The 16,613-nt window shown below is 38.5% G+C and overlaps 1 protein-coding gene across 2 annotated transcripts in view; it reads left to right on the top strand.

The window, feature by feature from the left end:
* The window catches only part of lrrk1 (leucine-rich repeat kinase 1), a 98,864-nt gene that overhangs the window by 16,383 nt on the left and 65,868 nt on the right, over positions 1-16,613 (top strand). For both annotated transcript variants that reach the window (XM_082154156.1, XM_082154157.1), the window contains exons 3-12: positions 6,225-6,396; positions 7,426-7,605; positions 7,952-8,100; positions 9,347-9,573; positions 10,874-11,001; positions 11,697-11,860; positions 12,364-12,501; positions 14,201-14,313; positions 14,696-14,766; positions 15,961-16,090. In XM_082154156.1, the coding sequence (XP_082010282.1) occupies positions 6,225-6,396; positions 7,426-7,605; positions 7,952-8,100; positions 9,347-9,573; positions 10,874-11,001; positions 11,697-11,860; positions 12,364-12,501; positions 14,201-14,313; positions 14,696-14,766; positions 15,961-16,090 (1,472 nt within the window). The remainder of the gene's footprint in view (positions 1-6,224; positions 6,397-7,425; positions 7,606-7,951; positions 8,101-9,346; positions 9,574-10,873; positions 11,002-11,696; positions 11,861-12,363; positions 12,502-14,200; positions 14,314-14,695; positions 14,767-15,960; positions 16,091-16,613) is intronic.

Raw genomic sequence — 16,613 nt, 5'->3', positions numbered from 1 at the left:
TAACACCTGGGGTAGGAGCGTGACGGGGAAACGCATAGAGCGGGCAGCGGGGCCACGTGAGCCAGCGCATCCCTGCTCTTGGAGAAAAATTCCTGACAATGAGCGTTCTCTTGAGACGCAAATAGGTCTATTTTCGCTCTGCCAAATGTCCTCCATAGCAGTTTGACTGTCTGTGGGTGTAAAGACCATTCTCCTGCCAGAAGATAGTTTCTGGACAGTCTGTCTGGTCCCACATTCAGATGGCCGGGCACATGCGCTGCCCTGAGCGAGCGCAGATTGTGCTGAGCCCAGACCAGGAGGTGTTCCGTCAGCCTGTGAAGGATTCTGGATCTGATACCTCCTTGGTGATTTATATAAGCCACCACTGACATGTTGTCCGAACGGACCAAGACGTGGTGTCTTTTATCTGGGGACAAAAAGCGCCTCAGCGCGTTGTCGACTGCCATCATTTCCAGGCAGTTTATATGCAGAAGCTTCTCCCGTTCCGACCACTGGCCGAATAACGGTCTGCCCTCGAGCAGCGCTCCCCATCCCGAGGTTGAGGCGTCCGTAGACACCACCTTCACACTCGAGGAAGTCCCCAGGCTTACTCCTGACCGGTACCAGTCGGTCACTGTCCAAGGTTTCAGAGCTGCGACGCATTTCTGATCGACCTTGAGGCGCGCGAGACCAGAGGTCCAAGCTCTGCGCGGCGCGCGCTTTCAACCAATACTGCAGCGGGCGCATGCGAAGCAGACCCAGCTGAAGCACTGAGGATGCTGAAGCCATGAGACCCAGCATCCTTTGAAACTTTTTGAGCGGGACTAAAGCGCCGTGGCGAAAAATCTCTGTCATGCGCTGAATACTTAGTCTGCGCTGCGGCGACAGCTATGCTGTCATAGACAGCGAGTCCAGATCTGTGCCCAGAAAAGATATTTTCTGACTGGGAGACAGCGAACTCTTCGCCCAATTGACTGTGAGACCTAAATTCTCGAGGTGATCGAGTAATATGGTCCTGTGTTCTATGAGCTCCGACTGTGATCGAGCTAGAACCAGCCAATCGTCCAAATAATTCAGCACTCGTATGCCTCGGAGCCTGAGGGGTGCGAGCGCTGCATCCATGCACATCGTGAATGCGCGAGGTGCCAGGGATAGGCCAAATGGCAGGACTGTGTACTGATATGCCTGACCCTCGAAGGCGAATCTCAAAAATCGCCTGTGACGTGACGCTATTTGTATTTGAAAATAAGCGTCTTTCAGATCTATCGACATGAACCAGTCCCCTTGGCAAATTTGCGAGAGGATTTTCTTGGTCGTGAGCATTCTGAACCGTCGTTTCAGAAGTGCTTTGTTTAGTCGTCTTAGATCTAGAATGGGTCTGAGACCCCCGTCTTTTTTGGGTACCAGAAAATATCTGCTGTACATGCCCCCTTCGCTCTGAGCTTGTGATAAGGGTTCTATAGCCTCTTTGCTCAGTAACTTCGCTATTTTGGCTCGAAGTAGGTGTGCTACTTCCTTTTTCACCGTAGTATAGATTCGCGCCGCTTTGCGTTGCGGGCGTCGACCGAACTGTAGCGAATAGCCTCTTTCTATAATGTCTAGCACCCACTTCGAAACCCCGGGTAGCCTTGCCCATGCGTTTGCACGAATGGCTAGGGGTTGAATGCGAAACGCGCTCTGGTCGCTCAGCGACAGAGGGGCTTCAGTGTGCTGCAACATAAGCGTCGCGCTTATGACATTTGAGGCAGGGGGCGCGCTGATAACAGCGGGCAGATTGCCCGCGCTCGACTCCTCTGCGGTGGTCAACCGAGAGGGGGAGGGCTGGGCGAGTCCCGTAAGACCTGTCATGTCTATGTGTGAATGTGGGCGTGGGATAGCGGGCACATTTACAACACTGAGAGCATTGTCCGCCTGAGCAGAGCGAATTCATGTTGGTTTCGTTTTACAGAAACCTTGAGACATGCAGAACGTAGTGTTTGTGGGCACTGGGCAGTGGGCACATTTACCACATTTAATGCGCAATCGATCTGGGTCGATTTCATGTGCGCGAGCCCTGTGTGACGGGCTGTATTTCTGTGTAGGAATGAGCACTGGGCAGTGGGCATTTTGTCTACACTCATAACACCATCGGCCGTGGCCGGAACACCAGAAAATACACTCTTATGGGATTTATCTGGGTAGCCGTAAAAGCGGCGTTTTGTGTGCAGGCAAGGGGGCTGTGTCGCCGACTTGTTTACTGCAGAATACACTGGAACAGTCGCATTTACTGGAACTGAACGAGCGAGAAGTTGCCATAGAAACAGAGGACGTCAACATGCTGGCGTTTGTTTGCAGGCGTGCGTGTATTACAATAGGCTCGTCCACTGCAATATTGACATTTCCAGAGAAATGTGTGAGAATGGAGGTAGATCCAGCCGCAGCTGGACTAGGAACACTCTTTTCTCCTTTCGCCAGTGACGCAGAGAAGCCATAGAAACGGTGCTTGGGTGCAGGCGAGCGGGTTGTACAACGCGCTCGTTGGCTGCAAAAATATACATCTGCAGTCGCCTTTTCAGGGAACTGACAGAGCGAGCCTTGACGGCATAATTTTATCTGCCGGTAGACCCGGGATCGAATACGGGTCTCTCGCGCGATAGCCTGAGAATCTGCCACTGGGCCACAGGGGAAGACACATAGGCATTTAGTTAGCGCGAGTATTATCAGAGAGCGTCAACATGCTGGCGTTTGTTTGCAGGCGTGCGTGCATTACAACAGGCTCGCTCACTGCAGTATTGACATTTCCAGTCGCCTGAACTTCAGAGGGGAATGAGAAATGTGTGAGAAATAGAATTCGGCCTGGCCGCAGCGGGACATAATCACTCTTTTCTCCTTTCGCCAGTGACGCACGGGAACCATAGAAACGGTGTTTGGGTGCAGGCGAGCGGGTTGTACAACGCGCTCGTTGGCTGCAAAATGCACATCTGCAGTCGCCTTTCAGGGAACTGACAGAGCGAAGCATTGGAGGCATAATTTATCTGCCGTTAGACCGGGATTCGAACACCGGTCTCTCGTGCGAAAAACCAAAGATTCCGCCACTGAGCCACAGGGGGGAACACAAAGGCTTTCAGATGCACGAGCATATAAGAGCGTCAACATGTTTTCTCCGGCGTTTGCTTGCAGGCGCTGCAATATTTATATTTCCAGTCGCCTGATCAGGGAACTGAGAAATGTGTGAGAAAATTCAGGTCAGTCCAGCTTCGGCGGGACTATAAACACTGTTTTCTCCTTTCGCCGGTGAGTGACGCGTGAATGGGGCGCAGGGGCAGGGTAGCTTTCTTGTACGTAAAGAAAAACTAGGAGGCGGAGGCGCAGTCTCGGCGAAGGATGCCAGGTGAGTCCGCAGAGTCACCATAGGCAGTAACCAGCTCGCAGTGAGGGCAGTCGCCGTCAGCGAGCGCGAGAGCTGCGCGTCCTCAGGAAAGGGGCGTCTTGAAAAAGACGCCCGGCTCTTTTAGTGCAATGAGAGTGTGTGTCGCGGCGGCGAACACACACATACACAAAACACAGTAGCAGAGAAAAGGATATGTATGCCGGAAAGCGTGAGCAGGAACGGCGACTGAAGGCGGTGAGTTGTCGACCGGCAGCTTCAGATGCAGAACAAATCCCGCTGAGTGCTTGAATCAGACGGCGCGGCTTCCTCTCAGGATCCAGCGATGCGTAGGCTCGCTGAAGAGATAAAAAACTGACCAAACCAGCCTCTCTGGGCCGTATTTATAGCCCTAGCCCCACCCGCTTTCGGCGGGACATGACGTAATGGGCGCGAAGCACCCTCATTGGTTCTGACGTCATGAGGGGCTTCTATCGATAGGCTGGTGCAGTTGCCGCAGAGCAGCCAATGGGCGCGTGAGCTGTCTCGCCCATGTCTGCATGCTGCTGCAATGCGTTTTACATTATTGCAAAATTAAGGATAATTTTTGGCTTCAATATCTCGAGGAAAAGAGGTTTTCCCCTAGCGTAAGATACTTACGCAAGTACGAGAGAACCTCTCGTAAGAGAACATAAATCATATGGTGTGTTTGTTTCTTAAAAGGCTTTGTTCACAGTAAGGCGATTACAGATGAGATTACAGCATGTGGTCAGTTAGTGCGCAGTGATACTCCTCTGTAAATGCTGTTACAGGTCTCTAATGAGGTCACGAGTGATTGATGGTGTGACTGTAATGGCTCCTAACCAGCCATCAGTTAACAAACACACATCTGATCCTCCGCTTCTGCCTCCACGCTCATCACATTAGTCAGCAATCAGTTTGTTATTGAGCTCAATGGTCTTGGAGATGAGAAATTTGTGTATATATAATATTTCAATATTTCTGCATAACCCTAAAACACTTGACCTGCGCTTAGAATGAAATGCTTTGTATGTTTAGTGTATTACTATAAAAAAAGAAATGTATTTTAAACATTATCATTTGATTTCATTGCGTTGGTTGTTAAATTCAGCAAGTGACAAATACAAAAAAAAGTTTACCTTTACATTTATTAATTTAGCAGACACATTTTTCCCAAAGCAACTTAAAAATAACATGTATTCCACATATAACAAAGCATTTTTTGTATTTTTACTCCAATTTTGTGTAAAACCTTTTTAACTAAGATTATCAAATGACTTGGATATTAAAAATAAATCACACTTGACATAACTTGTGGTTCATTCGTCACACAGAGAATGGAAGTTCAAGTTATTTTTTATTTATTTTTTTTAAATGATATTTAAGTCATTTAGTTAAGTTATGTTTTTTATTTAATTTATATATTTTTTGCATATTTTTTTCTTATTTATTAAGCTTTAAATAGAACTAATCAATGGAATTTCAGAAATGAGTTCTGCAACATTTGCCTGTAAAGCCGGTTTGAAACGGTGTACATTGCGTAAAGCATGCTGTGCTGCTGGATACTGCATCTTCTGGGAATATACAGTAATAGCTCATCCAGGTATTTTCGTAAAAAATGTATTCAGCATTCAATTTGCATACTGCAGAAATAGTAGTAGAAATTGTATTGCACTTATTCAGAGACTGAAATAGATCAGTGGGGGAAAAAGGATGAGTTTATTGTCTGTAGGCCACAGTGAGCCAGGAACAGAATGAGGAAGTGTATACTTGCATGTAAGCTATTGTGACTTTTTGCAACAGCTGTTTTGCCTCAAATTAAATCACATTTTGTAAATGAAAGACTATTTTTGGAATGGCATACTTGCGTACTACTCTTACTAATCCACTACATTGTCAAAATATGCATCCAGGTCAAACTTTAATAAAAACTGTATCCCATAGTTCAGTGTGCTCTAGTCTACTCTACTTAATTTTCCGTATCCAGTGTGACAAATGAATCGTGTTAGTATTCCATTCTCAACATGATGGTCTGACCATGGTATTTTAAACACCAGGTACATGATGGACAATATAAATTATTGCAGTTATGTAGCAATTAAACAAATCTAACATTAACATTAAACATTAATCAAATATGTTACACCACAGTTTGTCTGTGATTTTTATTTTTAGTTAAATACTCTATATACTGTACCCTGGGGTTTGAGAGAAATTAATACTTTTAATCAGCAAGGACACATCAAGTTGATCAAAAGTGACAGTAAAGACATTTATAATGTAACAAAAAAATCTATTTCAAATTAATGCTGTTCTTTTGAACTTTGTTCATCTAAGAACCCTTAAAAAAAAAATCACTGTTTCCACAAAAAATATTAAGCATGCAGCACAACTTTTTTCAACATTGATAATAATAAGAATGTTTTTCAGTTTTAACTGTATTTCTAGTTAAATAAATACAAACTTGTTGTGCATAAGAGACTTCTTTCAAAAACGTATTGACCCCAAACTTTTGAACGGTACTGTAAAACATAAATTACAAACTAAACCATCCATTCATTTGGTGTAATGTGTCATTTGTGAAGGTGAATTACTGCCACCTAGTGCTGATTTCTCTAACTAGATACTGTATGTGGTTTCATATGGTCTATAATGGTCATCTTTTCTAAACCCTTTTGGAGTATGTGGACAATTGTGGTATGTTTTAAAAAGAAGACACTTGGAAGTTTCAGAGTTAATATTTAAGTTAATTTTATTTATTTAAAAATTCTTTTTTTTTTTTTCAGATGCTGAAGTATAGTGGTATGGAAATGTTTTTTTCAAAATGTCTTTTTTTATTGAAACAGATTTAACTGAATTTGATTGTTTGTGTGTGTAGCTGGAGCTCCTGCGTTTGGCGGTTCAGAACGGTGACGTGGACGCTGTTCGGTTTTTGCTGCAGGACGCGCGGGTTGTGGTTCCACAGGAGCCCAGCGTAGAGAACCCTGCCGTCTTAGCGGCTCATCACGGACATCAGGTGTTAGTCCGAGAGCTGCTGGACTCCATACCACGTGAGCGGAAACCAAAACCAACTTCCTTAAAGTCAGCATGAAATGAAATTTGTCAATTCTTATTTTTTTATAGAATATTTCAGTATTTATTATAAATTATAAATCGTGCACATTTTTATTTTATTTGTGTGCCCTCGTAATCTTTAATCAAAATAACTTCCCCTCCATTTTGCAGCGACTTCTCTTTTCTTCTCTGATGATTTGTTTATTGGTGCGAGAGCGGGACAACCTGTCACTCACATGAGATCAACCAATAGCAAACCACAACAATCCAACCATCTAATCAATTCCCCAATGGACAAACTCAAGTCCCACCCTCCAATTTTTCTTGTTCGAAAAGCCGTTTCACTCGAATATACGTCACAATATGGAAGAAAAGACTATCACAACTTATGTTTCATGCTGACTTTAATGTTTGACCCTGTTTACTTTTTTAATGCTCATTCCAGGTTTTATTGCATATCGTAACTGTCAAACTTTTTTTTTTTTTTTTAGTTAAACAATATGTTGTCAAAGTTGATATTGTGGCTTTATATATGGTCAGAAACTTGCATGTGTCATTATATTATTAACATTTTACCAAAATCAAGCTCAAATGGAGTTCCAAGGTTTTTGACCAGAGAATGTCAGAGATTTGTCAGACATTAGAATGGCCGCAGTAAGTGCACTGCATCACGTTTTCATCAATTTACAGGCTATAAAGTTTATTTTAGCTATCTGGGTGCTCAGTTTTTTCTGTCATTTGGACAAAATCTCATGTTTATAAAATTGAAGTGCATCACATACTTTTCATTGGTCAAATATTTGCAAAACCCACAGACCGACGTAAAGGTTGAACAATAGTAATGATTTATGAAAAAATAAATAATGAAATACAAAGATACAAGGTTTCCGCCCGACAAAGATATGATTCGATGGTGCTTGTTATTGCAAATAACAAAAGCTTGTTTTTTTGCCATTTTGTTTATATTTTGTATATCATAATATTATCATTTGCTCCACTTCTGAAACAACTTTCTTTTTCTTTAGGTCCGTGTGTCCGTAAAGATCTGCTGAACTGGATGTTGGCTACGGCGTGCCAGCAGGGTCATTTAGAGGTGGTGAAGCTGCTGGTTTATACATACAATGCTGACACAGAGGACTGTGCAGTAAATTCAGGAGAGTTTGCCATCATCACCGGTTTGCCCCTGTATGCTGCAGCGCAGGCAGGTACTGTAGGCTTCTGCTCATCCTGTACTTCACAACATTACAAACTTTGATTTAAAGCAAAAAAATGCTTTTTGAATTTGATTTTTGATGTCTATCTATCTATCTATCTATCTATCTATCTATCTATCTATCTATCTATCTATCTATCTAGAGTCAAGTAATACTTTATCATCATGAACTGCACACTGAGAAAGCAGGGGAATTTTGACAGTGTTCAGGTTTCCCACTTTGATCCAGCGCACACGCACTTCCTCCACTGCACACACTTCCTCTTTCAGCAGAGAGGTGTGGAGAAGCAAAGCAAAAGTTCTTCCTGGTCTAACCGAAGTTTGTTTTCTCCACTCAGGAAATAAGGAGATTGCATGCTTTCTACTAGAGAATGGAGCCGGTTTCTCCTCGTACACCCTGATGGATCACGCAGACTTCAGCGGGCAGCTGCTCAGACAGCGCCTCCTGCAGGACAAAGACACGCCTGTGGATGGGCAACTGCTGCAGGTGAGACTGATTCACACTCTTGACTGACCGAAGTATTTTAAGATCAGCGCTGGACTCATGAACAATGCTGCGGCTTTTTTTTACAGAAGTTTTACAGTCAGTACTACTTCCTCTTTGTAAATGTATTCCTTTTTCAAACACACACACTGGCAAAACTTGATACCTGTGCCTAAACACTACAAAAATACAAAATAATATCCGTTTTGTATATTCCAAAAGCTAGTTTGCAGTTCCTGTGGTTTAAATAATTGATTTTTAAAACTGAACGAAATTCATGTAATTAGATTCTTAATTAATTTGAGCTTTTAAACATGTGCATGTTGTACAATAATTATACAAGAAGTAAAATTGTTGTTTTAAATGAAGTCTAGCCACAGGACACTTCACATCCTCCTGGAAAGTTCCTGCTTTCGAGTTTGGAAGTCGTAATTCTAATGATTTTACCCAAACCAAACAATCTAACCCAAACACAGATCGATTTTTAGCATTAGATATCCAATTCTATTATTCACATTTGTTCATTTGATCTGTTTTTTATTCTTTTTTGGCTATATTTTGGCTATATTTTTAATATTATAAATGTAATATTCATGAGCAAATGTTTTCATTTTTATCAGGTACTAAAAATGTTTCTGAATTGACCATAATAACTACATGTCAACTAACTCTCATTAATTTGCAACTACATGTCATTTAATGACAACTAACTTTCATTAGAGTATTAGTAGACTGGGGAACATCAAAATAGTGTTAAGCAGACAGTCTACTAATACTCTAATGAGAGGAAGTTGAAATGTAGTTGCATAGTTATTGACAGTTAATAGAATCATCGAAATAAAATGTTACCTTTTTTATTTTTTCATTTTATTGCTATATTAAATTGCATTATATTTAATCATATTATTACGTATTATTCTGTACTATTATGTATGTATGTGTTGTTCTGTATTTTTATTCTATTTAATATTTTTCTTATTTAGTTTAATTTTATTATTACATTATATAATTATATTTTACCTTTTTTATATATATTTTATTATGTTATAGTTTATTATAATATTATATAATAATTTATTTATTCTTGCTAAACTGCTCAATTTTAGTGTTTAAAAATTGTGTACTGTCAACATTCACAGTAGTAATGTATTATGATCGATACCAATTTGATTTCACAAGGATTCTTTAATCATCACTTCTTTAACTCGGTGTCAGGAAAATCCCACAGTTTCACTTTCCTCATCCACAGGCTGTCCATGTTGATTGGTCAGGACTGAAGCTACCCTGGTTGAATCTGGACTGGTTCATGGACGTATCGTCTCGGATCACAGTTCTGGATCTGTCTCATAACTGTCTGTGCTCGTTGCCGTCTGTGGTGCCCTGGGGTCTGATACACCTGCGTTCGCTCAATCTCTCCCACAATCAGCTCCGAGAGCTTCCCACCCCAACGTCATCACAGGAGATCATCTGCAGCAGGTCCGTAACGCTTCCACACACCGGAATATCAACACATTTTAGATCTACAAAAATCATTCTAGTCAGTTTTTCGTAATCCTCATGCTTGAAATATTTTTGACTAGATAAAATTACTTTTCTGAGTGCACTCTTTATAATACGACTAAAAATATCCTTATCAAAATCAGGGTTAAGGTTAGGGTTAGATTGTTGTGGAAATTCATCACATTCTCTTAATTATCAATTTCAGATGTTTCTCCAAAAAGTTCTGATCAGAATCTCATATCAGTGTTGTTTTAGGATTATTTATATAATATTATTAATATTTTGAATTCACTTTTATTTTCATTTTTTTCAGTTTAAGATTTTTATTTAGGTTTTAATGATTTTGATATGTGCTTTTGTCTTTTTTTTATTTCTTTTTTTTCTTTTTTTTTTTATAAATCAGTTTTAGTCATTTTAGTACTTCAGCTTATTTTATTCAGGTAATTGCCCAGGCAATATTTCAAATTTTCGTTTAGGTTTAGTTTTTCATCTAATATTCATTTTATTTCAGCTTTATTTCAATAAATGAAAAACTATTTTACTAGTTGTGTAATCATTTTTATTTTAGTAATAGTCTAATAGTTTTAGTTTAATTAACACAACACTGTTTCATATCTCCGATTTTGAGATCTGTTTGAGACATTGTTGAAATCTCTTCTGAAGCTCTAGAACAGTGGTGTCCAAACTCGGCCCTGAAGGGCCACTGTCTTGCAGAGTTTAGCTCCAACTTGCCTCAACACACCTGCCTGGAAGTTTAGTATGCTTAGTAAGACCTTGATTAGCAGGTTCAGGTGTGTTTAATTGGGGTTGGAAGTAAACTTTGCAGGAGAGTGGCCCTCCAGGAGCAGGATTGGAGGAAACCTGATGAAAAGACCAGCTTTGACCAGCATGAATTATAAGGCTTGTTTTATGCTGGTCTAGTGCTGGTTTAGTTGGTGGACCCAGTGTAGTTAGCCAAACTTAGCTGGTGAAATTGGTCAACAGTATGCTGGTCTTTACAGCTATGACATGACTGTCTCAGGAGAAACATCTGAAAAGCAGGACATGTAAACAAAAGTCTCCGTTCAGTCTCAATGCTGTCTAGGAGAAACAATTGAGATATTAAAGAGCTCAGTTGTGTTTCTTCTTGATCACATGTTAAGTGGGACCAAGTTGAATGAATGTTAAATCCAAATGTTTTGCCCCAAATTCAGCACAGTAAATGTGAAAAACATCTGCAGATACTGTCAGGGCCATTGTCTTTTTCTCTCGCTAATAACTCCTCATTCCTTTGTAGATTATCTCATGTGAATTTCTGTGAGAATGAGTTGGAGTGTCTCCCTGTCGGTCTGCTTCACCTCGGCCAGTTGAAATTGATTTCTGCACCAAAGAACAAACTCACCAGCCTCTTCAACATCCCTAACGGTACACACACAAACACACTCCCTATTGGCGTCTCACATGCCGTTGGCATCAACCACTCAGTGGCACACTCTGTTTATCTATCGCTCATCCACAGCAGTTTGGTTTAGGATCACTGATCACTGCACTGGGTCTGGATTTCAAATTAAAATATTTGTTTCCTGCTCCTTAACAGACATTATTTTCCTTTCATCAGACTATTAATGATTGAAGTCATTTAATATAAATGTGGCTTAAGTGTATTATGTAATAGTATAACTGTATATCTATTTTAAAATTTAATACCAACCTCAAAACCAAAATGTATTTTATGTGGAACGAACTTTCTTCACGATGAATGGCACTAACTTAAATAGTTTTTTTCCCCTAACATATTAATATGTGAGTGATTTAACGTGAAGTACTTTTGGGAAATTGATATGTCCGCGGTGTTAAATAACATTTAATTTATTTTTTATTTTTCATATTTTAAAATATGCTAAATATATTTTTTAAAGTTCTACCTACTACCTACTTTTTTAAGCACTCCTTAAGTATCTAATATGTTGTTGTTTTTTCGGCCTTGATTTTGCGCATTTATTTATTTATTTAATTCATGTAATTAATACAGCAAGTATACAGTTACTCTGAATGGTTGTTGTAGTGTTACACTGTTTTAAAGTGGTTATCATGGCAGATCTGCTGTTTTTCTGCTGCAGGCACTAACTGGATCGGCCTGCGTAAGCTGCAGGAGCTGGACGTGTCCGATAACAGCCTGACAGATCTTCCCTCCTCCATACTGCACTGTTTTAAGGCCCTCAGCTGTCTCAATGTCAACAGAAACAAACTCACCAGCTTCCCGGATCCCTGGGCCTGTCCTCTGGTGTGTCACTGCTGCAAACACAGTCTGATCACACACGTTTAGTGCAGTCTGCAGGGCTTGAGAATCAACATTTTTAGCAATTTATTTTTAGATACGAAGATATGATTGTATTTTGTTGTTTTTGCTTTTTATTTTTTTTAATTATTATTTATTTAATTATTTATTTTAATTATTTTATTGTTTTTTTATGTTTTATTTTGTTTTGTTCTATATTTTATTTTATATATTTTAGAGGACCAAAAAATGACAAATAAAATAAATATGGAACTGAAAATGTGCTTTTTAATGCAGTTAAATACATTAAATGTATTTATGAAATTGAACAGCAGTAACTACCAGTTACAATTTCAGAAAACAGAATTGCATAAATTATACAAAGTTGCATTTTGGGTAAGATGAATGCCATAGTTATGTACCATGGTATATTTAGATAGTGCTTCATTAAATACCATGGTATGTGTTGTTTGAGTATTATGATAATCAGGGACAATTTTACCCCACAGAAAGTCTGCAAAGCTTCAAACAACCAGATCGAGGTTCTTCCTGACACCATCTCCATCTTCTGGAAGACTCATCTGAGGGAGGTGGACATCTCTGAGAACGTCCTGAAGGAGCTGCCCTCCTACATATTCGAGCTGGAGGTAAGGAGCAACTCAACTATTGTGAACATGCTTGGATGAATCGAACGAAAACATGTCCACAGCAAATTTACAAAAAATAAAATTAGAAATAATAGTTTGACTAAAGAGAGTTTTCAACCATGATTTTTTTTTCCTGCATTTGTCTTGACGTTGTACTTTGCAGTCTCATTAATTTGTGAGAATTAATTTGATTACTATAATAAGACAAATTAGTTTTGTTTTCTTTTATACAGCACTCAGTCCACCCGTTTCTTTTGTCTTCTTTCTACCTCATGGTGGCGCTGTTCTCACATTAAAGGTCATTTGTAGCACTGAATGATTGTGGGTTTTCCTTCTGTATCTCCTTCATGGTGACAGATACCAATGAATCAGAGAAAAAGTGCAGGGATAATAGAAAAAATTACACTAGTAAGCTTGAAAGACACCAAGTGTGTCATGAAGTGTTTACAAACGTACGGCAGAACAGCTCAGATGGGGATTTTATAGTTATTGAGTTTCGCAAGTTAACTGGCAAGATGTCAACACAAGCCAACGACAGAGTGAGAAATCGAGATTGCAAACTAAAGAGCTTAAGAAAGTGTATAAGGAAGAAGGGAACAGGAGGTTTTTTTTATTTAAAAATCAATTTTAATGCTCGAACAGTTTGACTTAAATATTTGGTATTTAAAGAGCAGAGATTTTAATGTAGTCTCGGAGCAAAGATAGTGATTAAACAGTGAAGTGCTAGTCAAAACTGACATTGTATTAGGATATCACACTTCACACTAACGCACAACAAAACGTGTGTGAGTGCGTATATTATGTCTAGGATCAGGTGAGCATCACTTTTATTATTGCTCATGCAGCTTGAGGAGAGGTGTGTTGTTACTCTGTTCTCTTGTTGATGGATTAAAAAAAAAATTGGTAAAAAAAATCACATGGACTTGCATAGAGACTTGAGTGTGGGCTCTTTTGACTTGTAGCACAGACCACCCAGAATGCCCTAGCAACTTCATAGAAATGCTCTGGCAACCTCACACAACTCTCTAGTGTCGAGATGGCAAGCTTTGCTTTGGATAATACCATTCACATTTTCCTTTTTTGTTTTGTTTTGTTTTATTGTTTTTGTTTAATATTTATTTTGTTTTTCATTTTATGATTTGAATACTGCTTATTTTAATATTTTAATTTTATTATTTATTTTATTTATTACTTTTTATTTTAATATTAGTTATTTATTATGAATTGTTATTATTTTGTTGTATTTTATTATTTATTTTATTGTTTTTTTTTGTCGATGTTTTTATTTTCTTCATTTTCCATTTTATTGAATCTTTTTTAATGATTATTTTATTATTTTGTTGTATTTCTTTATTCTTCTTATTCTTATTTTATTTTGATGTTTTTTATTTTTATTTTGTTCCTTTATTTCATTTTACAATTTTTTGTGGTATTTGAGTTTTATTTGTAGTCTTTTGAGAGTAGTAGGCATCAAGTTTTCCAAGCTTCTGTATAAAGAAAATGTACAGCAGATACATGTGCTAGCTAGTAAGCCCACGCTTGCTAAATTACTTTATTGCATCATTACTTAATGGATCAGGCCAGCAATGATGCGTGTGTTAATATTTGTGTGTATTTATTTGTAATAATATTTTTTTATTTAATTGTATTTGTTAATATTTGTGTGTGTGTCAAAAATATTAACTGTGTGTGTTTTTAGGCCATTGTCTCTCTGAAGTTGTGTGGGAACCAAATCTCCACTCTGCCTGCTCCCAACAAATGGAAATGCTCTTGTCTCCGAACACTAGACCTGTCCAGAAACCAACTGGGGAAGTAGGTCAAACTCACGCACACACATATATGAATATATACACACACACAAAGGCTCTGTTCCAAAACCTAGCGAGCCTACATAGGCTACATAGGCTACAATGCATCCATTGGCACATGACTAGATACCTTTTCTTTATTGAATAAATTATATGTATATCTTAATCAACGTTCTTTCGATAAGTGCACATTATGCATTATGGGATTGTCTTCTCTACAAAGGATAAATGTGATGCTGCCTTATAATTTGGCACAAATTATTTTCTGGAACAAAATGCTCTTCTAGCCCTTCTAGATCACTAATACATCTTCGCAGTCATTGTGGTTGTATATAGACATATAAATTGTGAATATCTGAAATGAAGTGCTCTGAATGTTATTTTAGGACAGGAGAGCCAACCAAAACCAGGAAACTGGCCTTCTTCACTACGTGGCACAGACGGGACCAAGAGCCAGGTACAGTACATTCAAACACTGTGGTTACGTTGCCATGGCACGTTACAGTTTCACACTGTAATTATGGCATAACCAGCCCTGAAGGGAGTTTACCAAACTTACCACAGAGAAACTGCCCAGGCAGTAGATCTAGAGTAATATCACCATGGTAATGATGTTTTGTTGAGTCTGTGACAAGTATGTGGATTGTTTTAGTAATGGCATCAGAATCTAAAATAAAACCCTTTCAAATTGATCCAAAATAATTTTTCATCCAAAAGGGGGACTCCTATTTTAAGTTCATTTTAAATGTTTTTAGGCAATAAAGCTCGGCGGTATGACCAAAATCTTATATTATTTAATAAACACTTATATCACAATATATATTTTATTTTTTTTACTTAAAAAAAAAAAAAATGGACAGTTTAAATTGATCAAAAATGACAGTAACTATATTTATAATCAAACTAAAGATTTCTATTTTAAATAAATGCTGTTCTTTTGAACTTTCTATTCATCAAAGCATCCTAAAAAAATATGTATAACAGCTTCCACAAACATATTAAGCAGCACAAATGCTTTCAATACTTAATGCTATTAAGAACCATTTCTTGAGCAGAAAATCAGCATATTAGAATGATTTCTGAAGGATCATGTGACACTGAAGATGCTGAAAATTCAGCTTTGCATGACAGGAATAATATATATTTTTTAAATGTATTACAATAGAAAACAGTGATTTGAAATTGCAATCTTATTTCACAATATTATTGTTTTTACTGTATTTTTGATTAAATAAATGCAGCCTTGGTGAGCATAAGAGAACAGAAGTGTATATTGTGCAATCACGTGCAATGTCTAATCATGTCCGTGTTCATGATAATGCATTAAGTTGAATAAAAGACACTTCATCTTATTTCATTATTTTATCCATTTTGGTTGGTAATGCAAAGCAAAATATATTTTGTATTTTTGCAAGGTAATAATGCAAAGCAGTCCTAATGCTTGTGCGAATATGGACACGTTTCTACCGTCTCATAGTAGGCCCGTACAATGGTCTTACCGCCCAGCCCTATTAGTTAGTAATATTAGATATTAGCTTTAGAGTTACTACCACAGTCATCAGTGATCATCCATTAGTCTCCAGGGATTTTAAATCTACATTATGTGGTTATGGTGAAGTGCTCATCTTCTGTGGCTCTTTTCTTTTGGCAGTGTCTCCCATTCAGTTTCCTGCAATCTTGCGGGATTCTCTGGAAGTTCTTTTCCTGAATGACAACCAGCTGGAGTGTGTGCCGCCGTCAGTATGTGCCCTCAAGAACCTCTCTGAACTCTATCTTTCCAAGTGAGTCACAGGGAAATCATGGGACATGTGCAGTAGGGTAGATCTCTTCATTTCTTCCACTTTATTATACAGTAAAAATGGCAGATAGAAATAATGATTATAAATATAAAGTATTAAAAAGTTGAGTCATTGAATTTAAGAAAATGTTTATATTTAAATTAAACATTTTCTTTTTTTACTCATTATTTCTGCGTTTTATGTTTATTACGCCATTTTGGTGTAATCTTAGCAACATGTTAATGCCAAACTGCTGAAATCAATCATTGGTATGATGCAGCACTATTTGTTTGTTGCTGTCTGTGTAGAGCCTGACAAATCAGTCACTCACGAGGTTCCTATTCAGCTTTACAGCAAAGAACTTCACTAGCTTTTGGAATGGAGCCCAAGAATCACAGTTGGTGATTCAGGGTTTTCACAGTGTGGGTGAAAGTTAAGAGTTGCAAGTCAAACTAATGTGCAGTACCAAAAAGACTTATTCCTCTCTCCTTTCTTCTTCAGCAATTAACAGGATGTAATGATGTTT

The sequence above is a fragment of the Leuciscus leuciscus genome, assembly GCF_965113295.1.
Source record: "Leuciscus leuciscus genome assembly, chromosome: 2".
NCBI lineage: Eukaryota > Metazoa > Chordata > Actinopteri > Cypriniformes > Leuciscidae > Leuciscus > Leuciscus leuciscus.
This window is presented reverse-complemented; position numbering and strand designations above follow the sequence as displayed.